Source organism: Triturus cristatus, chromosome 8, assembly GCF_964204655.1.
Source record: "Triturus cristatus chromosome 8, aTriCri1.1, whole genome shotgun sequence".
Taxonomy (NCBI): Eukaryota; Metazoa; Chordata; class Amphibia; order Caudata; family Salamandridae; genus Triturus; species Triturus cristatus.
Window position 1 is genome coordinate 116,064,733 of NC_140591.1, and position 26,803 is coordinate 116,091,535.

At 46.9% G+C, this 26,803-nt stretch overlaps 1 protein-coding gene across 1 annotated transcript in view; it reads left to right on the forward strand.

Annotated features, from left to right (window-relative positions):
- ARHGAP31 (Rho GTPase activating protein 31) overlaps positions 1-26,803 on the forward strand; it is a 496,424-nt gene that overhangs the window by 228,302 nt on the left and 241,319 nt on the right. The window contains exon 3 of the mRNA XM_085621137.1: positions 24,393-24,537. Coding sequence (XP_085477263.1) covers positions 24,393-24,537 — 145 coding nt within the window. The remainder of the gene's footprint in view (positions 1-24,392; positions 24,538-26,803) is intronic.

A 26,803-nucleotide genomic window follows, 5' to 3' on the forward strand; every position in this document is an offset into this window, starting at 1 on the left:
GCTTGTTTCAAGGAGTCATTTCAGAAAGGCTGATCCAATTGTGCTGCAGCTGTAACATTTCCCAACTATGCGGTAACTATAAGAATGAGACTAAATTATCATCTCTTGAATTAAACATATGCGAAGGTGTGGTAGTGTCAGCATAGTTCTTTCAAATATTTTCTGAACTCAAAAACGTATGTTTCCAAGTTTCTTGACTGTAGAAGTCCCACCAGTTTTAATTGCAACATTTTTACATTTTTGCTCTCAAATGGTATTATTTATTTCTTTTGCATCACTTCACTGTACTTTGGTATCTCAGTTGTCACAGAGATTCTTATTAGGTCGAGTCTAGTGCAGCATGGATGCGCTGCCATAGGAAAACGACTTCTTGGAATCGCTCTGGGCTTTCCACACACTCATGCGTGTGTTTATTTTTTTCCATTATTTTCATTTGTCTTTGCGTGTGTCATTCTAAAAAAGACGTCACGCAATTGGTCAAAGGCGTCTGCATGTATCCGCCCACTGCCTACTCTTGCGGTTACGAGCAGGGGCGCACTGTGTGCCATCTGTTCGGTATCGTATTTCGCTTCGTGTCCACTTCGTGGCCGGGCACTGTTTTTTTGTTCTTTTATTTCCAAAAACGCGCCCTGCGCCTTTAAGAGTGAGTGAGAAGCAGGAAGGGAGGGGCAGCCTTTCTGGAGGCAGATGGGCATCCATTACCTACCTCCCTTTTATCAACGGGCAGAGGCTTCACTCCCTTTCTCTCGCTGGGCCGGCCCATTAATATATGCAGATTGAGCGGAGGCAGGGGGCTGAGCAAAGGTGGCCTCACTTGTTTTCAGGTGTGTTTCACCAGTGTGAACTAATCCGTGCATTTTTTTTAAATCGAAGTTAAGTTTAGAAAAAAAAACCTGTCAGAGGCCCTCCTCCCTTCTTTTTATAAAACTTTCCCGAAGCAGTGTTTTGCGGAAAGGCAATTTGCAAATGTGGGTCCGCTTTTTTATAGTGTGCCCTGGCCGATTTTTAATCCCAATCCAACCCTAATGGTCACCCTATCTCAACAGTTGCTGCCTACCAGTATGGATGGCCTGTGACTAATGTATGATGTTACAATGCATACATTTACAACGCATGCCTTTACAACGCAGTTTTTACATCGCAACATCCTTTACAACGCATTCTTTTACATCGCATGCTATTACATTGGATTTTCAGAAACTACCTTTACAACACATTCCAATACATCACATTATACCTTTACAATGAATATCATTACAATGCATACCATTACATCGCATTTAAGGTAAGTGTTGGATAGCATAGGGGTAATAATTACTATTCTAACTCCAGTGAGTGCAACAGTAGGGTAAGTGTTGGATAGTGTAAGGGTACTATGTGTTGTAATGTATGCATTGTAATTGTTAAATGGTAGCGGCAGTTTCAGTCGGTATCCTTTCAAGTATTTGCCCGGCGGTAATCGCCTCTCATACCACTCGATAATTTACCAATAAAAGAGGCAGGCGCTGGAGACTGGAAGGCAGGAAACAAGGTTTTATTCCGTCGGAGCAGAACACATCAGATCAGACAGCAAGGTATCGTCACGAGGTGCTCTAACTGCATCTCTGAGACCTGGTCTCTTATACACTGGTTTATTGCTTTATTATACATAGTACATTCTTGAGATTCCCTTGATGTGCGGGGAAATATCCCCTGAAGCCCCGGCTCAGATCCGATCCCACACATGGTTACAGTAGAGGTTCCCACCCTACCCGCAGTGGGAGATGGCTATCGCGCAGCAGGGAATTCCGCTAATTCCCGGGGGTGTGTGCAACCGGCCGGGTCTCAGGGGGTAGGGGCTTTGATTCTACTGTAATCCCTTTGATGTGGGGTGTTTCCCTTACAGTAGGGGCAATAAACTGCATCCGCAGGGCTAGGTGATGGCCTGGGACCAGTTCAGACAATGGGGCGCAGGGGAAGGGGGGTTATCAAAGGAGAGGCATGACCATGTATGGGTTGTCGGTCGGAAGTGGTTCTGTGGCAGGGTCGCGCAGAAGGAGAGGGTTTATGGCCTGTATGAGAGAGCGGGGGTGGCCGGCGCGCGGGGGGATGCTCGCAGCGCCAGGGGAAAGCGCTGGCGGTCGAGAGTGAGCGGGGAGAGAGTGGGGTGTCTAAAATGGCGGCCGTGCATTTGCTATGCGTGGCGCTGGGGAGAGGCAAGATGGCGCAGATAATGTTCAGTTTGCATGCTAAATTTCCACAGTCCTCCCTTTTAACATGTCTCGCCAGCTTGCCTAGTTTGGATCTATCCCCATAATACCCCGTACCTCCACCTCATTCAGAGCTTTCATCCGCTCAGTTTCAAAGTCCAAAGTCTTAGGGCAGATGCAGTTCATAAAAAACGAACATAAAGGTGGCAGACACTGAATCCCCAAGCAACATCCACATAGTATCATGATTGGTATGAGGATAAATGAAAACAGCCTCCATCCCCAACCTTTAATAGCGTCCCAAAACCAACTCCCCAGCGACCATTCTTCTTGTTCTTGATGGACCTCTGTGGACAGTCTGTGGAGGTGTTCAATTGCTTTGTAGACTGAGGGTGAGTTATCCGGTATGTAGGTACAACAGCTGGACCCAATGATGCGGCATGCTCCTCCGCGGTCAGCCAGAACCACATCTAGAACAAGGCGGTTCTGGAGAGCCACCAGGCGGACGGCCTGAAGCTCAGCGGTGTTGTTGGCGAGGGCGCCAGCTGTAATGTTCATTGCTGTTTCGACCGCCTGGGTTAAGTGGCGGATGGCACGGCTGTTTGCCATCGGACCCCAGAGCGGAACAAGACCCTTTACTGCGTCCATGAACTGTGCTCTGGTGGAGTCGGTTTGTACAATGTCTTTGGCACGTTTCTGTCGGTGATGGTTTGCTGGAGCCACATACGTCGGAGGAAGGACAAAGGCGATGTAGCAGGTGCCTCCCCAACCTTTCGGGAGCCAGGTGTAGGCCTTAGTACCACACACGAAGTACATATTCGGGGAGGCAACAAAGGAAGGTGGGTCAACTGAGTCCAATGTTCGGGTGATGAGGCAGGAGCTGTGGCCCACCAGCTGTGCCCCCAGGCCTTCGAGGCATACAGATCCAGTGATGTTGATGACGGACAGGGCCACTGTTAGGGTGGCGGCTGTCCGTTTTCGGAGGTAAGAGAAGGTGAGTCTGGCTGGATTGTTGAACACTTGCATTTCAATTCGTTCTTTGGCGGGGATGTCCATGTGAAAGGAAGTGTTCGATCTCAGAGGGCAGAAGAGGGCGGAGGTTCTACCAGTTTTGTTCAGCCAGAACCCATGGTAGAAGTGTGACATGGTTCTGCCGGAAGTGGCATTGTCCTTGTAGCTCTCCTGCAGGAGGATCAGCCAGGCGAGGCAGGAACCATGGACGGAAAAAGGTGAAGGGATGAAGGGGATTGAGTGCCCAGTGGCATGGGGCAGCAATCCACAGATCCAGCAGTTAGTGGCGTTGGTGGCAAGATTGTGTTGGTGGAGTAACTGCACAAAAGAGTTATTCCAGAACTCCTTACGCCTTTCTCGGAGTTGGGGTGAAAGTGAGATCAGATGGTGTTCTTTCGTGGTGGTAGTTTGAACGGTAGTCAGCAATGTCTTATGAGCGGGTGTGCTCTCCTCCATAATCCAGAAGGTGACCACGAGGAGAAGGCAAAAGAGAAGGGAAATGAAAAGTGCTATTGTCTTAAAGCTGTGCATTCGGTCAGTCTTTGAGTTTTTGAAGTGGATCTTCGGACGTCCGGTTGCTTCCATCATCTTCATGTCGGGCGCTTCCATCACCTTCAAGAGACTCGGTAGCGGGCAGAACCACAGACTTTGTTTTAGTTTCTCTCCTGGTGGCCTTTGAGGTGCCTAGGCTACCGTTCTGAGATTTCCACTTAGCCTGTGGTCTGCTTAGCCGAAGTTCTCTCCTTTCGTCGCAAGTTATACCCTTCTTTGGATGGCACAGTGGGATCGGGATATTCAATCAACTCAAGTGTCTCTGTATCCGGGCAGCGGCTCAGGGATGGTCGGTCTTTGTCCAGAAGTTCCTCTTGGGCGGTGATGTTGTCCGTGGTTGTCAGGGTCGGTGATACCTTCTTGCAGTGGTGTGCGTGCAGCCAATTGCGTTTCCCCTCCACTCGAAGAGCTGTTCGGGTGGTGATCAGGACTTGCAGGGGGCCCGTCCACCGGGGCTCCAAACTCTTGGTGCGCTGGAAGTTACGCACTAAGACGAAGTCACCGGGTTGGATGTCGTGTCCCGGGCCCCTGGAAACATCGGGAATGGCGTGCAGCACCTGCTGATGGATAACAGACAACGTTTTAGTTAGATTGTACAGATAATCAGACATGAGGACGTCCGGGACGTCGTGGATGGATGTCGGTTTTGGTGCAGTCCAAAGGTTCATGGGCCGCCCGAAGACGACCTCGTAGGGGGTTAAGTGGTGTTTGGTGGGGGTGGAACGCATTGATAGCAATGCTAGTGGGAGAGCGTCTGGCCATCTTAGTCCTGTGGTGGCGACTATTTTTGCTATCTTAAGCTTCAATGTGGCATTGTGTCGCTCAACCAGGCCTGCAGATTGGGGATGGAAGACCGCATGGAACTTCTGTTTTACACCCAACCCTTTTAAGATGAGTTGGATAACTTCGGCTACGAAGTGGGGGCCATTGTCGCTCCACAAAATTCGACAAAGGCCGTATCGGGGGAAGAATTCCTTCAGCAGTACTTTTGCAGTAGTCATAGCGGTGTTGTCATGGGTCGGGTAGGCTTCCACCCACTTGCTGAAGGCACACACAACGACAAGCACATACTTTAAACCTTGGCACCTTTCTAGCTGGACATAGTCCATTTGTAGGACTTCAAAGGGGTGATTGGGGACCCCAAACCCTCCCCGGGGTACAGCAGTTCCTTTCCCAGGGTTGTGTTGGAGGCATACTAGGCATTGTTGGACCAGACGTTTGGCTGAGTCTGATATTCTGTCGTTGTGCCAGACTTTGGAGATGAGTTCGATCATGGGGGCAGACCCTATGTGTGCGGGGGAGTGTGCCATGGTCAGCATGGGGATCAAGTATGAGTCGGGTAGTAACCATTTGTTCGAGTCTTTAGTTCGCCAACAACCGTCATCGTCCTTCAATCCCACCCGGGCCCATTCAGTTAATTCGTGTGGTGTGCTGGCTAGTTGGATATCCCTAATCGTTTCCCTAGCATCCTTCCATTTCTCAGTTTGTGACCTGGTCACGTACATGCGGGTCGTGGACCTATTCTCGGCTGTGGTTCGGGCAGTAATGTCAGCTAGTGCATTTCCCTGACCTATAATGTCTGTCACCTTCTTGTGTGCCTGGCATTTGATCACAGCTATCCGTGTGGGGAGGAGGACTGCTTCGGTCAGGGCAGAGACTAGATCTCCATGCAGGATGGGTGTGCCATTAGAAGTCAAGAATCCCCTCTCTTTCCATAAGTGGTGAACTACCCCAAAGGCATACAGACTGTCTGTGTAAATGTTTGCGGTTGTCCCTGCTGCCAGGATGCAGGCTCGTGTGAGGGCAATTAGTTCAGCCGCCTGTGCGGATCGCTGTGTGATGCGGGCTGTCTCAACAACTGTTCGAGCTGTGGTGACTGCATAGGCAGCTGAGGTGGTGCCATCAGGGAGCTTGATGCATGAGCCATCCACCCACAGTTCTCCGTCAGGGTCCGGGAAGGCAGTATCCCGGAGGTCAACCCTACTCTTGGTTTGTTCGTCGGTGAGGGTCACGCAATCATGTATAGGGGATGCATTGGGGTCAGCGTCAGGGAGAGGTAGTAGAGTAGCTGGATTCAGAGTGGTGCATCGTTTCAATGTGATATGGGGCGCAAGCAGAGTCAGTTCATACCCAGTCAGTCGTGCGCTAGTCAGGTGTTGAGTCTTGGTTTGGTTCAGGAGGGTATCGACAGCATGGGGTACCAATACTGTGAGGGGGTTCGAGAGCACGATCCCCTCACTTTGCCGGATAGAGACAGCAGCGGCGGCTACTGCTCGAAGGCAGGCGGGCAAAGCTCTGGCTACGGGGTCAAGAGTGGCAGAGAAGTAGGCACAAGGGCGTTGCTTAGGGCCTATGGACTGGGTTAGGACAGACAACGCACATCCCTCCCTTTCGTGGGTGTAGAGGGAGAAAGGTTTAGTGTAGTCTGGGGTTCCTAGGACTGGGGCCGAGCAGAGGGCGTCTCGTAATTCTTTGAAGGAGGATTGACATTCAGGTGTCCAGGGGAGGGGGAAGGGGACATCCTTAGCCAGCAGGGAAAGCAGAGGCTTTATGGTAAGACTGAAGTTTGGCAACCACTGTCGACAAAAGGAGGTGAGGCCCACTAGGGATCGTACTTGCTTCTGAGTTTTGGGAACAGGGGTTTCTAGGATGGTTTGAATTCGGTCAGGGGTAAGTTTCCTCCCGTCTTTGGATAGTAGGTGGCCTAGATAAGTTACCTGGGGCTGGCAGAATTGCAATTTCTTTCTGGAGACCTTGTGACCGTTCTCCGCAAGGAAGCGGAGGAGGTGAATGGTGGCTGTGACGGCGAGAGGAGTGGTGTCGGCCGCCAAAAGAATGTCATCAACGTACTGTATCAACACCACTCCATCGGGTAGTTGGACTGCATCCAGTTGCCTCTTGAGGGCTTGGCTGTAAATACTGGGACTCTCAGTGTAGCCTTGGGGTGCCCTGCAGAATCTGTACGAACGGGCTTTTAAAGTGAAGCCGAACAGGTAGCGGCTGTCTGGGTGGATGGGGATGGAAAAGAATGCGTTCTTGAGGTCAATAACAGTAAAGATGGTGGCAGTGGATGGAATCAGGGTGAGGATGGTGGTGATGTCTGAGACTACGGGGTACTGGGGTATGACTACTTTGTTAACCTCTCGCAAGTCAACAATGAAACGGTAGGCTTTCTCATCCCCCTCGCCTTGCTTCTTTACAATGGGTAGGATAGGGCTGTTGCAAACATTACTGACTACTTCTTCTACCACTCCTGCCTCGACCAGGGACTCGATGATTTCCACCAATGCCTTCTCGCCTTCGGGTGATATCCGATACTGTGGAAGCTTTGGGAGCACTGCGTCCGGTCGGACGGTTATGTGTACCGGGTCGATCACCATGCGCCCTACATCTGAGTCGGTTTTAGCCCATAGATGTGAAGGTAATGTGTCGAGTAGGGACATATCAGCATCGGTTATAGAGAGCATACGCCGTGTGTGACAGGGTCTGGACAGATCTGGGTTATCGTGTAGGATGACTCGAACTCCGTCTGGGGAGCATCTGATGGTGGCTCGAAAATGCTTTAGCAAATCAAGTCCCATAATAGCATCGGGGGTGTTGGAGGAGAGCAGAAAGGTCGTGTCAGTGGTGTTGTCGTCTAAGTCAAAGGAGATTGGTGTTGATAAGGGGTTAGTGGAGGGCGTTCCGTCAAAGCCTATTGAGGTTACGTGTGAGCCAGACAAGGGTGCCCTAGGAATCAGTCGTTTAGATAACGCACTACGTGTCGCCCCAGTATCTACCAGGAATGGAGATTTTGTGCCCAAGACCTTAGCGGTGACGTAAGGACCTTGCTGGTCAACACGGAGTTCGACTGGATCCCTCCCTTGCCCCTGGCGGTCCTATGCGAAGTCATGAGTGCTCTCATAGTCGGACTGCTGACACTGGTTTTGGCGGGGGCGATCAAAGGTGTTTGGTCTGCCTGGCCTGTCGTTGATGGTGTTGTTCGTGTGCCCTCGTCCCTGTCCTCTATTTCTGGGGTCATATGCTGTGTCTCTGGGGTCCCTATTCTTGTTCATTTCCAGAAGGACCGGGCACTGGGATTTCCAGTGTCCGAACCCTCTACAGAACGCACATTGATTTCCATCTAAGTCTCTCCGTCCGTTGTAGGGTGCAGGTGTATGGTCTCTAGGGGGTAGCTTTCTAGGGGCGGTTGGTTGGTAATTCTCTTTCGGGGGTTCCCTTCCTATGGTCACCCCTTGCAACTGTGCTATCATTATTCTCTCCTTCAGTTCCTTTTTCTTCTTCTCTGATGCCCTATCGTTCTCGTTTTTCTGATTTTCGTAGTATTGGGCCATCTGGAGAATCGCTGCGGGTTTGGAGGCTGCCCAACTACTCTCGCTGGTCTGTAGCTTCTGGGAAACTTCCTGTGACAGACCCTTTACATAATTCTGGACAAAGAGGTGGTGTCCGGTTGCGGTGGTCATGTCTTGGCCACTGTAATCGGAAAACACAGTCTCGAATCGGGAGAAGTATTCAGACACATCTTCCTGGGGTTTCTGGCGGCAAGCCGTCACTATCGACCAGTCTACCTTTCTTTCTGGGATTAGAGTCTTCAGCTTTTGTACAATCTTGTCTGGGAGCTCTAAGATGGCTTTCGGGGGTTTCTGTCCTGGTTCTCGCTGTTTATCTATGGTATCGAGTTGTATCCAGGTATATCCGAACGGCTCAGCGTGGTCAACTTTCCGGATTTGTTTCCACACATCAGCCGGCAGGCATAGCCCAAAGAACAAGTCGATATCTGCTAACGTCATTATCGTTGAGCCTAAGGCTGTACCCAATTCAGTGTAGAAGGCAGTCGGGTTCTTTCTCAAGTCGGGTAGAGTCTTTCTAAAGGTCAAAATATCTTGCCGGTCCCACGGCTGGTAGACCCAGTTATATACAACCCTTCCCTTCGCATCTTGGTGGTTGATGTCGTCGTGTGTTCCCTGACCCCGTGGGGGGACCCAGTAGGGGGCAGCTTCTTTAATGGGCATCATGGCATCGGCCCTTCCTCCCTGGGGCTTAGTGGCTATGGGGGTTTCTGTTGTGGTGGTCTGTCCATGTTCTTTAAGGTGTCGGTAGACCTCGAGTGTACGAGTGAAGAGGTTCGTTACATCGCCCTCTCTTTCTTCCCCAATGTCTACCTTCCTATATAGGGCCGCTAAGCCTTCGGGACCTTTATCGTGGTACCTATCCTCATATGCATTCAGGGCGGGATAACAGAGCCGTACGACGAAGTGTCGTCTGCGGCTGTCGGCATACGAGTTATACACGTCTGTTATATACTCCTCACTTTCTTTTCGTTCCACCAGCGTCCCTACTATCTTGTCAATTCCTGCTCGTTCATCCTTAGTTAGTCGATTCATTCTGGTGGACTCTCTCTTTCCTATCTCATGGTCGACTGGCGTTGTGGTTGACGTTGGGTTCGGCACAAGAGGCTCAGCCGGCGCGGAGGCCGTGAGGGCCGAGGCCCTTGTACTGCTTTCGCTCGTGTTCGGGGGTTGTGGGTGTTGTACTATTGATTGGGAGGGTGCATACGGAGGGGGCATGTAAATGATCGGAGGACCTAATAGTAACTCGTCATTCGTTCGCTGCTTGGAGGACAACTCAGGGTAGAGCAAAGAAGGGGTCCTAACAGCGTACTGGCCTGAGGTTTCGGGTTCCTGTCTTAGTTTAGTTTCCCTTCTCTCTTTTATGTCTTCTTCTAACTTTCTAGCGGCAAGGTGAGCTGCCTTTCGTAATTCCTTTTCTGCTTTTACTTCTTCCCTCTTTTTCCGTTGCGTTGCTTCTTTGCGCCACATGCCGATACTGTCAAGCATAGTAGGCGTCGTCTTATTGCTACGCAGAGCTATTTCTAGCGCTTCTATCTTATGGTCGTCGAAGGATCCCATCAGTGGCCACTGACTTTCGGGGTCCTTCTTGGTATATTTATGCCACAGCTTGCTATAGGCTACGGCGACTAGTCCATATTTAGTGAACATGTCCTTATTAGGGGTGCCTTCCAGTGGAGCCGGATGGTTCACCTCTAATAAGCGGTCCGGGCAGAACCAACTACCAATCAGTGGGGAGAAGATAGGCATGACGGGTTTCAACGGGGACAAAAGTCAGCACTACCTATCTTTTCACTGCTTGCAAAGACTAGACAGAATATCTCTATTCTTCGTTATTTGTAAGCAGAGAATACCTCCAAAGAACCAATATCGAACAACTAGTGTTCGGACAATCAATCAATCAATCAATGGGGAGATAAAGATAGGCACGACGGGTTTCAACGGGGACAAAAGTCTGCGTTACCTACCCTTCACTATTTGCAAAGACTAGACAGAATATTCCTATTCTACGTTATTTGCAAACAGAGAATATCTCAAAAAGCACTATTCTTCAAAACAATCAATGTTCGGACAATCAATCAATGGGGAGATAAAGATAGGCACGACGGGTTTCAACGGGGACAAAAGTCTGCGTTACCTACCCTTCACTATCTGCAAAGGGAGAGAGAGAGAGTATTTCTACTCCTCCCCGTTTGTAGACAGCGAATATCTCAAAGAGAACAATCAATGAGCACAATCAATGAGCAATACTAGTATTTCCAGAGCATTAAACAATCAATCAATTATTTCTCAATTTGTCGTGTATCACGACCTTACCCGGACCGCGTGGACAGTTTCTCGTCTTCCGCCTCCAGCGCCCGATCGTCCTCTACTCTCCGTATTTGCCGCGGCACTCCTGATGGTTCCCAGTCAGGACCGTAGATCACTCGAGAGAGGTCTGCTCGGAACCAGTGAAGTTCGGATGATCGGCTGCCAGACGAGGGTCTATTGGGCAGGAGCTCTCCCGATCGTTGCAGTCGTTCACTCTGTCGTCGGGACCTCTCCCACTGGATCCACGTGTCGCTGATGGGCCCCACGTTTGGGACGCCAATTGTTAAATGGTAGCGGCAGTTTCAGTCGGTATCCTTTCAAGTATTTGCCCGGCGGTAATCGCCTCTCATACCACTCGATAATTTACCAATAAAAGAGGCAGGCGCTGGAGACTGGAAGGCAGGAAACAAGGTTTTATTCCGTCGGAGCAGAACACATCAGATCAGACAGCAAGGTATCGTCACGAGGTGCTCTAACTGCATCTCTGAGACCTGGTCTCTTATACACTGGTTTATTGCTTTATTATACATAGTACATTCTTGAGATTCCCTTGATGTGCGGGGAAATATCCCCTGAAGCCCCGGCTCAGATCCGATCCCACACATGGTTACAGTAGAGGTTCCCAACCTACCCGCAGTGGGAGATGGCTATCGCGCAGCAGGGAATTCCGCTAATTCCCGGGGGTGTGTGCAACCGGCCGGGTCTCAGGGGGTAGGGGCTTTGATTCTACTGTAATCCCTTTGATGTGGGGTGTTTCCCTTACAGTAGGGGCAATAAACTGCATCCGCAGGGCTAGGTGATGGCCTGGGACCAGTTCAGACAATGGGGCGCAGGGGAAGGGGGGTTATCAAAGGAGAGGCATGACCATGTATGGGTTGTCGGTCGGGAGTGGTTCTGTAGCAGGGTCGCGCAGAAGGAGAGGGTTTATGGCCTGTATGAGAGAGCGGGGGTGGCCGGCGCGCGGGGGGATGCTCGCAGCGCCAGGGGAAAGCGCTGGCGGTCGAGAGTGAGCGGGGAGAGAGTGGGGTGTCTAAAATGGCGGCCGTGCATTTGCTATGCGTGGCGCTGGGGAGAGGCAAGATGGCGCAGATAATGTTCAGTTTGCACGCTAAATTTCCACATAATGACTTGTGTTATAATGACATGCGTTGGAGTGACATGCGATGTAATGGCTGCGTTGTAATGACATGCGATGTAAAGGATGCTGCGATGTAATGACTGCGTTGTAAAGGTTGTTTCCCGCCTGTGACTCCTACACCTTGTAATCCTCGTTGACTTAACCTTTTTAATGCATCGATTTACACAGGTGTGATCATTGTCTTTGTATAATGTGTGTGATATAAAGTGATATGAATGCCTACACTATGAGTAGCGCTATAAAATCAATTAAATACGTGTGAGAGAAGTGCTATAGCGAGGTGGGGGGTACTATTGTATGGTGGTAGTGAGGGAATTCGTGAAGCAGGAGGCCAACCAGGGCACTAACAAAGATTGTAGCACGCAGCGCCGCAGGCGCTAAAGCTGACATGCGCCTGGGTGTAGGGTTGCTGAGTCATCTAATAGAGCTATGTGGGAGGCGCGCGACTGGCCTGCCTCGTGCTGGCAGGGCCATCTGACTGTCACCCGTCTCGCGCTGGGGGCGGGGCCTGCAGCACGCAGGTCACTGTTAGATGCCCGCAGGGAAGACGAGATGGGCGAAGAGAGGCGAGCACCTGTCAAGGCCACCCATGATGATGCAGGAGGATGCTAATCTCTTCCCTGAAACACTTGGATCCAACTACCAATCCACATCCGCGCCAGAGAGAGTGAAATGATGTCATTTACTGTACACTTTCATCATAGCAGAGTCAGTCCCTCTGAGTTCACTGCTGTTTCCGGAGAATCATTAAACGATGAGCTCACATACCTTTAACCTAAATTGCAACTTGTGACTTTTGTGCATCTGGACCGTGGACGCGCTGTCTGTCCACTTCCACCACAGCCTTGAGTTGAGCCAGTGAGTATTTGTTGAATTGTAAAAAATTCTGTGAAGTCATTTTTGGGAAGGACTGCTCGGCCAAGCGCTGCAGTTAGGCAGTAACCGGCGCTAGACGTTTATTAACGCCATCCTGGAGTGAGAGGGGTTACAGTGACAGCCCAGGACAGATGTTCATTCATAACGTTGCAGTGATTGCGGAGTGACGTCATCGGCATTTACAGTGTCAATACATCTAATGAATGTGCCCTTGTGTAACCTAACTGGTGCTCACTTAAAGCGCTCCAATACCTTCGAGTCGAGTTCGCGCTATATAACTCTGCAAAAAATTAATAATCTTGGCGCCGGACTTACTAAGAACCCTTCTCATGGGCTGCCCTGCGCTGCAGATGGGTTTAATTGATTCGTTTGCCTTTGTTTCCTGCATGGATGACTCCCGCGGACGTCACGTGTGATAAAAGTTGACTTTTTTCTGACTCACAGACTAATGAAGACATTTTGATCTCATGTATCAGACGTTTAGATCATGTGACTGCCGATTGTGCACAACCAGGTTATAAAGGGGCGGGGCTGCGTCTGTTGTCCAATGGGGAGAAGCCTCAGGTGTGCTTCATACAGGTCCGCACAGTAGCCCCTCTTCTCGAGAGTTCTGAAGGATTTTTAAAGAGCACCATCTACTTATTAAACTTCCTACGATCACACAAAACTAGGAGTGGGCGAGCCGACAAATTAACAGGGTGACCTAAACCAGAGTCGAGCCAAGCTCTGGGCTCTGAGAGCTAATGCACGAGATAAACCCTGAAAATGTTTGCTGAGTAAATCTTACTACAAACACCCTTCAAAATGTGATAAAGTCTCTTCAAAATTTAAAAAAACTGCATTTTTTTACATCTGGACTCGTTGACGATAATACATCACATTATAAACTGCACTGGAAAGTACTTATTAAAAGGGATAGTTTTTCAACATGAATTTAGAAACATTCCTGCCCCCGCCATGGTGCCAGTGCCATTAGTGAACGAAGGGAGAAGGCAGCTGTTATGTGATCCCTGCATGTGGCTCAAATTCTTATAGATAGAGCAACGTTATAGTCTATTAAATCCAACATATTCGTTGTTTGCTCAGCTTGTACTGTGAACTCACTGCTATGCGATTGTGAAAAAGGAGGATTGGTAAAAAGAAAATATTTGCCTAAAATCACACAGTTTGGATAAATTGGGAAGAAACGATAAATACAGATTTTTTTTGTTTCACTTTTTACAAATCAACCACTAAATGGGCATCTGTGTCTCCATTTCTACCTCAAATGTTAATGCTTTGTTTTCACATCTTTGTGCCTGAGGGTAGAGGAAGGGTGCCCGGCAGAAGCCACGTGAAAGCTTGGCTCGTTCTGGGCTCGAGGTTCCACGAGGACCAGAGTCAGGCTTCGGGCTCGAGCTAGCTCGAGCTTTCAGTGTCTCGCCCGCCTCTACACAAGTCACACGGGCTCTGCAACGGAGGCTGAACCGCAACTTTACTGCGGTGGGTCACGTGCTTGAGCAGACAAAGGCAAAACACCTCGGCCATCAATGCTGCCTCCTGCCAACACAAGGGGAGAAAAAGAGCGGATTCATTTCCACCTTTGGATTAAGAGTAAAATAATGTGCAAACCCAGTGAGCTTTTGGTGAAAACAGGGACTAGCGTTGTTTTCTTTGAGAGTAAAACTATGAAAGCTGCAGCTGGCACCTGGGTCTGAGAAGCCCACTGCACTCAGAGATGGCGGAACAATATTGAGAGTGTGGGGTGTTGTCATCAATGCTACATCACTGAAGTCGCAAGGTTTTGGAAAAATCAAAGCGCTACAGAATGGCCTAGTGTGGCAAGGGTGCCACGCCGATTCAGGAGGAGCGTGGTAGGGTTGTGGTATGTGAAGGGTGCCACGTCGATTCAGGAGGAGCGTGGTAGGGTTGTGATATGTGAAGGGTGCCACGCCGATTCAGGAGGAGCGTGGTAGGGTTGTGGTATGTGAAAGGTGCTACGCCGATTCAGGAGGAGCGTGGTAGTGTTGTGGTATGTGAAGGGTGCCACGCCGATTCACGAGGAGCGTGGTAGGGTTTTGGTATGTGAAAGGTGCCACGCCGATTCAGGAGGAGCGTGGTAGTGTTGTGGTATGTGAAGGGTGCCACGTCGATTCAGGAGGAGCGTGGTAGGGTTGTGGTATGTGAAGGGTGCCACGTCAATTCAGGAGGAGCGTGGTAGGGTTGTGGTATGTGAATGGTGCCACGCCGATTCAGGAGGAGCGTGGTAGGGTTGTGGTATGTGAAAGGTGCTACGCCGATTCAGGAGGAGCGTGGTAGGGTTGTGGTATGTGAAGGCTGCCACGTCGATTCAGAAGGAGCGTGGTAGGGTTGTGGTATGTGAAGGGTGCCACGTCGATTCAGGAGGAGCGTGGTAGGGTTGTGGTATGTGAAGGGTGCCACGTCGATTCAGGAGAAGCGTGGTAGGGTTGTGGTATGTGAAGGGTGCCAGGCCGATTCAGGAGGAGCGTGGTAGGGTTTTGGTATGTGAAAGGTGCCACGCCGATTCAGGAGGAGCGTGGTAGGGTTGTGGTATGTGAAAGGTGCCACGCTGATTCAGGAGGAGCGTGGTAGTGTTGTGGTATGTGAAGGGTGCCACGCCGATTCAGGAGGAGCGTGGTAGGGTTGTGGTATGTGATGGGTGCCACATTGATTCAGGAGGAGCGTGGTAGGGTTGTGGTATGTGAAGGGTGCCACGCCGATTCAGGAGGAGCGTGGTAGGGTTGTGGTATGTGAAGGGTGTCATGCCGATTCAGGAGGAGCGTGGTAGGGTTTTGGTATGTGAAAGGTGCCATGCCGATTCAGGAGGAGCGTGGTAGGGTTGTGGTATGTGAAAGGTGCCACGCTGATTCAGGAGGAGCGTGGTAGGGTTTTGGTATGTGAAAGGTGCCACGCCGATTCAGGAGGAGCATGGTAGGGTTGTGGTATGTGAAAGGTGCCACGCTGATTCAGGAGGAGCGTGGTAGGGTTTTGGTATGTGAAGGGTGCCACGTCGATTCAGGAGGAGCGTGGTAGGGTTGTGGAATGTGAAAGGTGCCACGCTGATTCAGGAGGAGCGTGGTAGGGTTGTGGTATGTGAAGGGTGCCACGTCGATTCAGGAGGAGCGTGGTAGGTTTGTGGTATGTGTCCAGTGGTGCATTCTGAAGACACTGTCTCAAATATAGGAGTAAAGCATGAAGTGGTAGAGTACTGCCAGGTACAGGGAACACATTTTCAATTGAAATGTCCTCTTGAAAATGCCATTAAATTTGCAATATCGCATGTATCTTTATTGCTACCCATACATGATGCACAAACAATAACTTTTGAAAATCTGGTTTCTGTGCGTATTTATTACACAAGTAAAGTGCCTTAGTGTGTTTTGACTCCCATTAAAATCGCTCTGTCCATCACAATTTCGAATTAGAAAAAAACAATACACCTTATTTGCTGTTTCCTTGCTGCTGATAAATGTAGAAATATCTGTAAAGTACATTTACAAGTATTTCACTTTTAATGTGTGTTACAAGATATTTGTCATCCTGCAGCCTCCTCCTTCCACACTCTCTGCACCCCAGGAGGATTGTCACTTGGTAGCAAAATTAACTCTCTTTGCAGTAAGAGTAGGGGGAAGTAAACACCAGCCTCCATGTTAAACAAGGAGTAAGCAGCAGTTTGTCACAAGACATTGCCTGACATTTGACCCCTGTCTTTGAATGGAAAGCAAATGCTACAAGATAAAAACAACATTTATAGACTGATAAAGTTGATTGATATGATCATTCTCTTTTTGGCCTCTCGCAAAGTTATGCTGGGGTTGCTGCAGCAACCCCCTCGCCCATAGTTCTATTGCATTTTAATCTATAGCTGTCTTTTACTGCCAAACCATATGGAATAGGGACACCTTTTCTTTCCAAAGGGCTCATGGAACTCTTGTGCACCACTTCTTTTGTTCTTGAGGTGTGCTAAACGTGAAGTTGTGATCCTCCTTTCTTCATGTTACTTGCCTGTTGTAGGTTATTTGCAGCTGCACAGGAGGAGGCAGCAAGTGTGGTTCCAGGAACCCCTCTACTTTTGTAGGCACAAATAATGGTTCACTCATACTGTTTGAGTTTTTGGAACTCATGGCTGTTTCCCTCTCTCACCCGTTTGGGGCAATCAAGTGGCAGAGCTGAGAACAGATCCTGCAGGTGTTTATTAAAGTTTTGTTGACGCGATACTACGCATGCAGGTGTACGGTGTACACTAGCTTGCCCTTATGCCCTGCTCAGATGTGCACTCTGACCAGTTCCATTTTATTTGCCCATCGAGGTTGATCATAGCCAGATATTTGTTGACTCGGCACTTTTGAATGGAGAGCTGGTTAATCTTTGCTTAGGTCTTGGCTACTGTCCGGCGACAGATCATGTCCTCACACAACAAACACTGCACAACATACTTATACACATACATAGAGCTATAGAAAAGGGCTTTTGGGAAATCTTTTTCAGCCATTCTAGAGAGATTCAACTGGCTTAAGGCTTTGGATAAAAGAGTTGCCCCTCAGAATTTGTATCTGCCCTCTAAATTTGAGGATATGAACATTCATACACTTTTTTGTTTTTGATCCCCTGAGAGCCCCAGCAGTCAATTTATTCAAACGCATGTACACGTACATTGGCCATCTTGTAATGGATATAAAGCATTCCAAGGTGGTCACAATGTGTGTGCATGCTTGTGCACGTGCCATGATGCACCAGTAGCTTCTTTTGCTGTTTTTCTTTACCATTCCAACACTCTCAGCGCGAAGCAGCATCTGAGAAGGACACGCTCCTCTTCGACTCCGAGGTCTTCATTCAATGATATGCTACCGGCACAAATAAATAATTTCCCGGCGCATGAACGCTGCCGCTCCGCGGCCGAGTGAGTCCTTGATTCAACACCGCGTTTCCAAACTATCCCCCTCCAGTCCGGGCATTATTATTATTAACGCGCAACTAAACGCATCTCGCCGCGATTGACAGAAAAGCCTCCTCAGACGCTTACAGATACGGATAATTATACCGCCTCTACCCCACTAATTCTAGTTGCTCACATTTTGTCCTGAAGATGAACTCGATTAATTGAGTTCGAAACGTCGTCGACACCTCACAACATGAACCCTTTAAACTGTGTTAAAAATCTTTAAAAAGTGGTTCTACAATTGTTGTCTATGCGATGTCTTCATTTTAAGTTCCCCCTCACTTCTCACGTCACGCTTATTGTCACTTACTATGTGAGCACTTGAATTCTATCAATGTGTAATAAATGTTCCACATACATTGACCTTCATGTCCCTCTTTTATATTAACTATTGCTCTCTTCTGAGACTTAAGTTCTCATACCTCTATTGACCTCATTGCCCCACATACGGTAATTTTTTCCTGGACCTTTTTAGGCCAACTAGAACCATTGTTCCTCTTTACAGCGTATCACCCCTGGTTCGCATATTGGGGTACCCTTGTTTTCTAAAACATCATTTGCTGAGATGTCACATTAAATCAATTTAAATGTTGCTTAGCAAAGACAATATAAAAATGCAGCACTTATTTTGTTAATTTGGTGTTTCTAGATTTGAGCATCATTTTTTTTCCTGTAAACAAGGATTCCATCTGTAGAGCATGCTGATGTTGTACACTTCAACCAGCTCTTCATACAAGAATATTAGCAACCCGGATGGAATGCTGGGAGTGCGTTATGGGTTCTTGCCTGTAGCTCTGGCCCATGATTGTGGGGGAGGATAATAACAACCGTTATTGCATGATGTTGCAGGCAATACTACTTAAATATATGCCAGCTATAGCTGTATGGCCAACAAATCCGGATAATGCAAAACTATATAGACTTCAGCTGTCACCCTTACGCCCACATTTTCTGGACACACTGCATGAAAGTATTCAAAGGTTTATATGATGCGCCAGGAACCTTGGAGTAATTGACTAACATTTCAACCCATCACCCAAACAAACGCTGTTATCTACCACTGCTTCAAACAGAACGAGTGGAGGCCGCCACATTGCTGCTCATGGCCAGGCTAGACGTCCAAGTGTGATCAATGCCGACCTAAGAAAGTCACTGCGTGCAAAACTAGATATCAAGGCTGGCTCTAAACAAGAACAGAAGAGACCGCCTTAATCTGCACTGCATCTGGGGGCGACAAAACTGAGCAACAAATGTCATGCACCATGCACAGCATGATATGGCATGGTGGTCGCCCGGGATAGGTGCAAAAACAAGTCTGCTTTCAGCCAATACCTTAATCGCTTGCCAAAAATAGAGGTAGGATCTTGGAGAAACGAGGCCCAAAGTGCTTGAATAAGAGCCCAAACCTTTCGATACAGGAAGAGATGTCTCTGATGGTTGGATTTGTGCATGTGGTAAAAACCAACTTTGTCAACAGAACATCCTTCACCCTTCATCCCACTACTAATGACCCTCCGCATGGACAAGAACATCCTTCACCCTTCATCCCACTACTAATGACTCTCTGCATGGACAGCGGCACAATATCTGCTGATCAACTGTTGTACATTGTCATAGCTGCTCCTACACTTTACTAACCACAGCACAGAGCACATTTGTAAACAATATTTAGGACACAATATTTATGTCTGACAATATTTCTACTAAAGATAATCTGACATACAAGCACACCCTCAATGATACAAACACCAACCACAAGTTGTTGATCCTCGCTGCACCACGGCTGCTCTTGGGATACTGAGACAGGTATCTTTGTAGGTGGTAAGTGTGGAGAAACTGCCTTGTTGGGCCATGTCCCACACACAGCGCCTTGAGACCCTCACGGGTGAGTAGCCACGCTCTACAAGTCCCTCATTGATTGGCCCCTGTCCGCAGAGGTAAATAGAATTCCCAGGTCGGTACTCAGCCTCACCTTTGTTGGTAAAGCCAAAGCAGGAAGGAAAACTACAAAGAAGAGAAATATGTTAGGTGTCACATGTACCACAAAATCAAACCTCAGCACAGTTATGAAATACATAATTTAAATATCTACACCACATTCAAGTGAAGTGATGAAAATTGAATAAAACTGATGCAACAAAAGTAAGAAAATTGCAAAAGGGTTTAAAAGATATGGCATTAAGAAAAGTAGCATCACTGACATGGGGAAACTCTACATTGGAGCCTAGCAAAATATTTTTAAAAAAGGGAAATGTAAAGTTTCACATTAGAAAGATTTATCAGAGCTCAGGTAACTTGGGAGCTGAGCCAGAGATAGGGCTAGGTCACCCACCCTCACCTAGAAATCCTGCTGAACATATTGGATAGGTGCATGGACATCATTTAGGCGTTGCCAATGGTCGCAGCTTGCCTCCTGCAACTCCTGGCACTGTTCATGCAACCCCTGTCCTCAGAGGTGGTAAAGGCAGTACCAGAAACAGAAGTTAAACACCTTGTTTACTTTCTGTGCACCTCCAGGACATCGTGCATCTGGGTGTCTCCTGCAGGCCGTGAGCATGTAAAGGGGGCACGACATCGCAGGGTGTGCAAGAGAGCGACAGAGAGAAGGATCAAAAAGACATCCAAGAGATGTGACAGGTGTGAGAGATATAGACAGGTGTGAAAGAGAGTGAGACAGGTGAGAGTGATGGCAATATAGGCTCATTGACAGGTGACAAAGGGACAGCCGAGAGGCAGAGAGGGAAGACGACCGAAGAGTTGGGAGGAGGGTACGAGAGGTATGATATAGGTAGCAAAGTTAGAAAGAAAGAGTGGGAGAGAAAGGTGTGAGAAAAATGATAGAGGCAACTGGCGATAGACAACTGGTGAGGCAAGGGAGGCAGAGAGAGAGAAAGTCGTGATAAGAAGACAGAGTTCGCTTAGAAAAAAATAACAAGATGGCAGGAGATACGGAGGTGATATTGAGACAGACGAGTAAGAAAGAGCTAGCCAAGGGAGTAAGAGAGGTAGACATATAGACAGAGCAACTGAGAAAGTCAGGTGAGAAAGGGGAGTATGTGACATATAAGGAGACCGGTGATAAAGACAGTTGACATAGAGGAGGAGACAGAAGGGATGAGAAAAACATAACAACAGCATAGATAATAAATACTGACAGTTGACAAACAGCTTTGTGGTGGGTGACAGTGGGTCAAAGTTCATTTGGCATTGCTTCCTGTGATGTCATTGGGGTCAAATAACATGTGATGTCACTTCCGCTAAACCAGACTTTTGGTGGATTGACGTCCATCCATACAAAGCAAGCCCGTCTGGTAGGTGCAGAGGGTCACACCACATGGCTGGAAGCAGGAGCAAAACCCTGAACGTCGAGTCACTTCGTGGTTGGAAATTGAACAAGGCCAATGGATGTTTTACTAAACCTGGATTTGGATGAGATTTTTCAGGACTGTTTTTCTGCATCCAGTCTCTTTATTTCAGGTGTCTCTGGCTAGTGTTCCCTTTTGGAGTAGGTCAGGAAATTGTCTCTTCTCGTTGTGAAATGAAGTCCTGGACAGAGAGTCAAGTCTGTGAAAGCACAAAAAATGACAGTTGCCCCTTCTCGCCAAACTTGCAGTCGCCCACTGTTGCTCTGCCCCATTTAGAGGTTGGAAACTGTAGGGCTACTGATGGTGAAGCCTCATGTGACTCCGCCATTGCAAACCCTTGACGTGAGAACCGAACTCCTCTATTGACACCCTGATAGGCAGTGGATGGCCGTCTTGCAGCAAGAAGGGGAGCTTTTCCTAGGTATACCTAGAGTCCTCACTAATAAAGGTGTTAACCAAGGAGCTCTAAGGTATTTTTAGATTTTCTGGACCCTGTGTCTGTCCAGTAGGTTTATTCAAGATCTCCCTCCTCCCGCCAAGTCTTTGAGGAGGTTGAGTCCGCCCTGGTGGTATCATCCTGCCAGGGTGGGGAGAGGATGCCGATGATGAAGCATGACACTATTATGTGTGTGAGGCGTCCTCTTCCACGAAGGATGGCTTTCCCACTGGACCTGAAGAGATACAGTTATGTCTGTTGGGCAGAAGTGATGAACACTTGCCTTTAGTTTAGGAAGTTGTGTTCCTTGTGACCTTCTGCTTTCTTTAATTTTGGTTACCCTCCGTACCTTTGTGTGTTGTGCTTGATACTTTGGACTGACGTACAGTTGCTTATCCTGCACCTCTCTTGTCTGTGATTGAGCTTCTCCTTCCTCCATGCTTCCACCACGGTTTTGAAGTGACAGTGTGCCAAGCAGGTATTTTTAAAAGTGGAGGTAGCTTACCATTGGTTAACACCCCAAAACAGTCTGTAAGCAGTTCCCACATTCTCACTTCCCTTTTTAATTCACTATAATGTGTATTTCCTGTGCCTAGTGGCACAATAGTTCAACTATAGTGTTTTGTGAGTTAAAACTATCTGGCAAAAGAGGTTGTATATGATTTCATAGAAAAAAAGATTTAATGGAATACCATTACTGAGAAACCATTTCTTCTAAACTGTTTAATGGAGATTATCAGAGTGAATAGTATTTACCATTTCATAGAAACCAATTCATAGAATATCTTTTTATTCAAACTTGGCTTTTGCATGCTTGTTTTTTTATGAGTAAGTACAAGGGTTGCGGATCTTTCTTTCAGAAACAGTTTGTCAGAGGTATTTATTTCAGTGCAATACTTCAGGAGACATTATTTCAGATTTATATCTTTACATTGTCAAATTCACTGACCCTTTACCACCCTCAAACACCATCCATCCTTGACCGCTCACACCACTAAATGCCATCAATCCCTCTCCCATGAAATCCCCTCTCCATACCTAAATACCTAAACTACACCCATCCTTGAATCCCAAAAGAACCTTTTACTGCTAAACTACACCCATCCCAGAAACGAAAACAAACCTCACTACACCTAAACTACACCCATCCCTGACCCATAAACTACATCAATTCCTGAACCATAAAATCACTTTCTACCCCTACACTTCACCCATTTCTGAACCATCAAAACACTCACTATCCATAAACCCTACCCGTTCTTTAACCCTAAAACCCACCTTCTACTCCTAAACCCCACCCATTTCTGAATCCTTAAACCCCTCACCACACTAAACTCCACCCAATCCTGAACCCTAAAAAATATTCACCTCCCCTAATTTCTACCCATCACTGTACCTTAAGAACCCTCACCAGCCTTAAACTCCGGCTATATATGAACCCAAAATTTCCCTCAACACCACCCATCCCTGAACCCTAAAATTCCCCGATCACTTCTAAATATTATCCATCCCTCAACCCAAAAACCCCTCCCTAGTCCCGAACTCCACTCACGTTTAATATAATTTTGAATTTTTCTTTAAAATTATCTTTTCTTTAAAAAAGTTTCCTTTAGTTTTCGATTCATTTGTAGTTCCTTGAAATTGTCTTTCTTTAAAATTGTTTTTCCATGATTCGGTTTCCTCCAATGTGATTTCTTAGTTTTAATTTTTCCATTGATTCACATACATTAGGTTAAAGAGAGCATTGAGACTAAAGAGCTCTTCACCTCTCAACTCTGTACACCCAGACTTCTCAGAGTAGTCCTCTTCAAATGGATTTTGTAGCTATTGCTAACACTATTAGAAGGTGTCAGACAGGTTGAGTCAGTGAGTCTGCGAGGCACATTCTCATCATCAGAATCAAGTGTGGGCTAGGAAGTTAGTTCATAAATGTGTAGGAAGGGCACTGGGTCTGCTCTCCTCTTTCCTGCCCATTGACTCAAGTTTGAAGCTCAGTCCAGACACATACCTTCAGCTAGGCTAAGAGCTAAGAATGAAACGGGGCTCTCCAGCAAAAAGGTGTGAAGAGTTGTGTAAGGTCTCAGCTACACATATATACTTAGTTAAGCCACCACAGTTGAATTAGTCATTCAATATTGCATGCCTCAATTTCACAAACCAATAAAGTGGCTCACATCTGTCTGTTTCAGGTAAAATTACCATACATTTCTAATTTTGGTGATAATTGTCTTTGCCAAATCTGAAATCCATTTAAATAGCATTTAAATAGTAAAGTTTCATTTTATGCGAGTGTGACACTTTAAGAGGCACAGCTGTCAACATTTCATCTCCCAAACTCACTGCTATGGTAAAACCGTAAGAATAGTCTACCCCGCGTAATAATATTCTGATAGGTCTCACTGAAAAGTGCTGTGACCAGGAGCGTAGCTCGGTCAGTGAGATTGGGGAGGTGTGAGCTTCAAACTTCCCAACAATCTCGCTGGCATAGCATGGTAAAATACATTGTATGATACGCAGGGCGTGAGGGGCTTATGAACAATGGGGGTAACACAGGCCTCCGCATCCCCCGCAGTGCGGGGGGCCTCGAGCTGCAGGGGGGCCCCCTCAGCACAGTACTTAGGCCTGAGTGCTCCATATTCAATCCGGAGCGGGGGCCCCTCCCTGTACATTGCAGGGGGGGGCCCTTACACCTTCCTTACGCCACCGCTTATGGAGCAGTGGAAAGGGAGAGCTGTATGGATTAGGGGTACTTAAAAGACAATATGTTGAGAAATAACCAACAGTTTTAAGAACTTTGAAACAGAGAGGAGAGAGAGAGTGTGTGTGTTTTTTTTTGTCAGTGTGCACATGCTAAAATCCTAGGTGAAATCAGACAGCCATCTCACCATACCTGACTGAAAGCACCAGTACCCAACTATTAACTAGAAAAAGTACTTATTAGTGGGGTGTTACACCCCCAAACACCCTTCTGAAGCTATGCCCCTTACTGTGACAGGATCCGGAGAAACTCACACAAATGGACCAGTCCAGAGGGGGCAAAAGCGTAAAATGGCTGTAACTTGTGGCTGTTATCTGTTTGGTTGACCTTAGTCTGGAGCAAATATCAAAAAATGAGCTCTCCAAACTAAAATAAGTGGAAACATGCCAAAGTAGAGGGATTATTGAACAGGCTGGGAGCAACTTAAGGTGGATAACATTTTAAGAGTTGGACATTTGTGTTGTTTCAGGCAGGAGTTCGGTTCCGACCAGTGTCCCGACCTGACAAAGGAGGTTTACCTCCAGGACATCCACTGCGTGGGATCCCTCTGCAAGCTGTATTTCCGGGAGCTCCCGAACCCTCTGCTCACCTACGAGCTCTACCAGAAGTTCACGGTAAGCCTTCCCCTTCACGCAGCAAGCTTCATAGATCCTTGTGCAGAATGAACTGTCACATGGCTTCTCTGTTTTTAAGTGTGTCTGGGACAAGCTGCCCTTGTTACTCAAGTGAGACAAATAGTCATCATTTTGCATTCTCTTCTCTCCTGTAGTTGGATAGCCTTCCCTTATCTGTGGGTCTTCAGCTATTTCTGTTTTGCTTCCTGATAACCTTTTCTTTTCCTGATTATTTCTCATTCTTTTTCTTTGGCAATGTAATACAACATCTATAACCTCCACCATTTTGTTTGGCTCCATAAATATTAAGATCATTTGAAACCCACCTGATGGAACTTGTTCGAGCTGAGAAGGGATGCTCAATTTCTCAACTCTATGGTGCATTATGCCAATATAAGGAGGATGATAGAGAAAAGGTTTTTGAAAAATGGAGAACTAAACTTAATTTAGTTGGGAACAAGGGGGAAAAATCACTCAGACTTGGAAACACTGTTCTAAAAGTCGCAAATTTACAGGCACAATATTACAAGACTCTGCATGAATTATATTATACTCCGTATAGAATTGCCCGTTGGGGGGGTACGAGTGGGATCTCTTGTCCTAGATGTCAGAGTTTGGAGGCAGACACGATACATATGTTTGCAACCTGCCCTAATCTAGATCCCTTTAAACAAGCTATTGAAAACTTCTTTAAAGACGAATTGGGGATCTTTATTAATTTAACTAATGAGATCATGGTTCTTGGTGTGGTAAAGGAAGGGCAGGACATACTCCATCAAGAATTTCTGTTTATCGCAATGACGTTGAGCCGGCTTTGTATTACAACGGCATGGAAAGATTCTAACCCTACTTCATTCAAACAATGGCTTACAAAACTATTGGCTATTTACAATCTAGAGAAAGCTCTATACAAAAAAAAAGGTGGGAATACAAGGCAGCTTGGGAAACGGATCTGGGCCCCACTTGAAAAATGGAAACTTAAAACAGATGGCTAATCTAAAAAAAAGGGGTTAGACATATACTCATACAGATATGGTGTTAGATGGGAATATTGAAACTGCTCGATAATTAATTCTATACATCTCTGATCCTATGTTTCCTTCTCAAGATCTTTCACCATGTTTTTCTTTTTCTTTTCATATATACAAATGTTATATTGTAGTTTTATATTTACTTTAAGAGACTAAAACCTAAACCGAAGGAATTTTGCTGTATCAGATATTTATGTTAAAGTAAATTTACGTATATATTTTGTTTTGATGATGTTCAATAAAATTTAAAAATGTGAAAAAAAAAAAAAAATGAAACCCACATTATCCTTTTGTTTCTTTCAATGCCTTTTTACCTTCACACCTCCCCTATTGTTTCCTTTTTTGGACTGGCTTTACAGCTTGAGTATTACAAAGAGGGGCTTTGGCACCCCCCACAAATTTGTGGCCAGGAGTACACATTTTGACAGGGCAGAAGTTGCATGCATCCACCACAAAGGTGTGCTTATTTTGTTTATTTTTTCCAGTCGCATGAGCCAGCAGCAGTATGGCTGCCTAGAGAAGGCTCATGGACATGTATAACGTATCCCGCTTACAATGGGAAGCAGCTAGAGAACAATCAGAGGCACTATGGCATTCTTAAAGTATCTTAGATAAGTAGATCATTTACAATGTTTGTTTTCTCTGAAAGCAGCACAGATCCCCTTCCCTTCCCATCATTATCTTTAGACTTCAGAGTGCAGTTGTGTGTTTAAGAGCAGTATGGGATGCCCAGAGCTACATCAATCTGCATGCATTTTTAGGTCTGCCTTGACAGAGCAGTTGTCGTCTGACCTTATGTGATCAACAAAAAAGAGCTTTCAGAGTACCATTGAGAGAAGGGCTTAGGCTTCACACACGCATTGGTTTCCCTTAGCAGAGGATTTAATTGGTACGAAGTTGCCACAAAAAGAATGCTGCTATTGCACTTTTTAGCTTGTGGCAAACCTTACATTCAATACAGCAGGACTGAGTTTTTTATAGTGGCAAGCCAATGATCATGGCAATTGACCTGATCTGTTTATTAAGAAATGTCATGAATAAGGCAGTAGGCCTGATACATTTATTGTGAAAAGCATTTGTTAAAGTCAATAGGCATTTAAGGGTAGATTGTTATTTTTCTGTATTAAAGCCTACCGATCGGCATTTTGATCCATGAAATTTCACAATCGTAGGCAAGGGTTTTAGTGCTGGTTACCCCCTCTGACAAATGGTGGGTATAAAAGATTTGCACAATG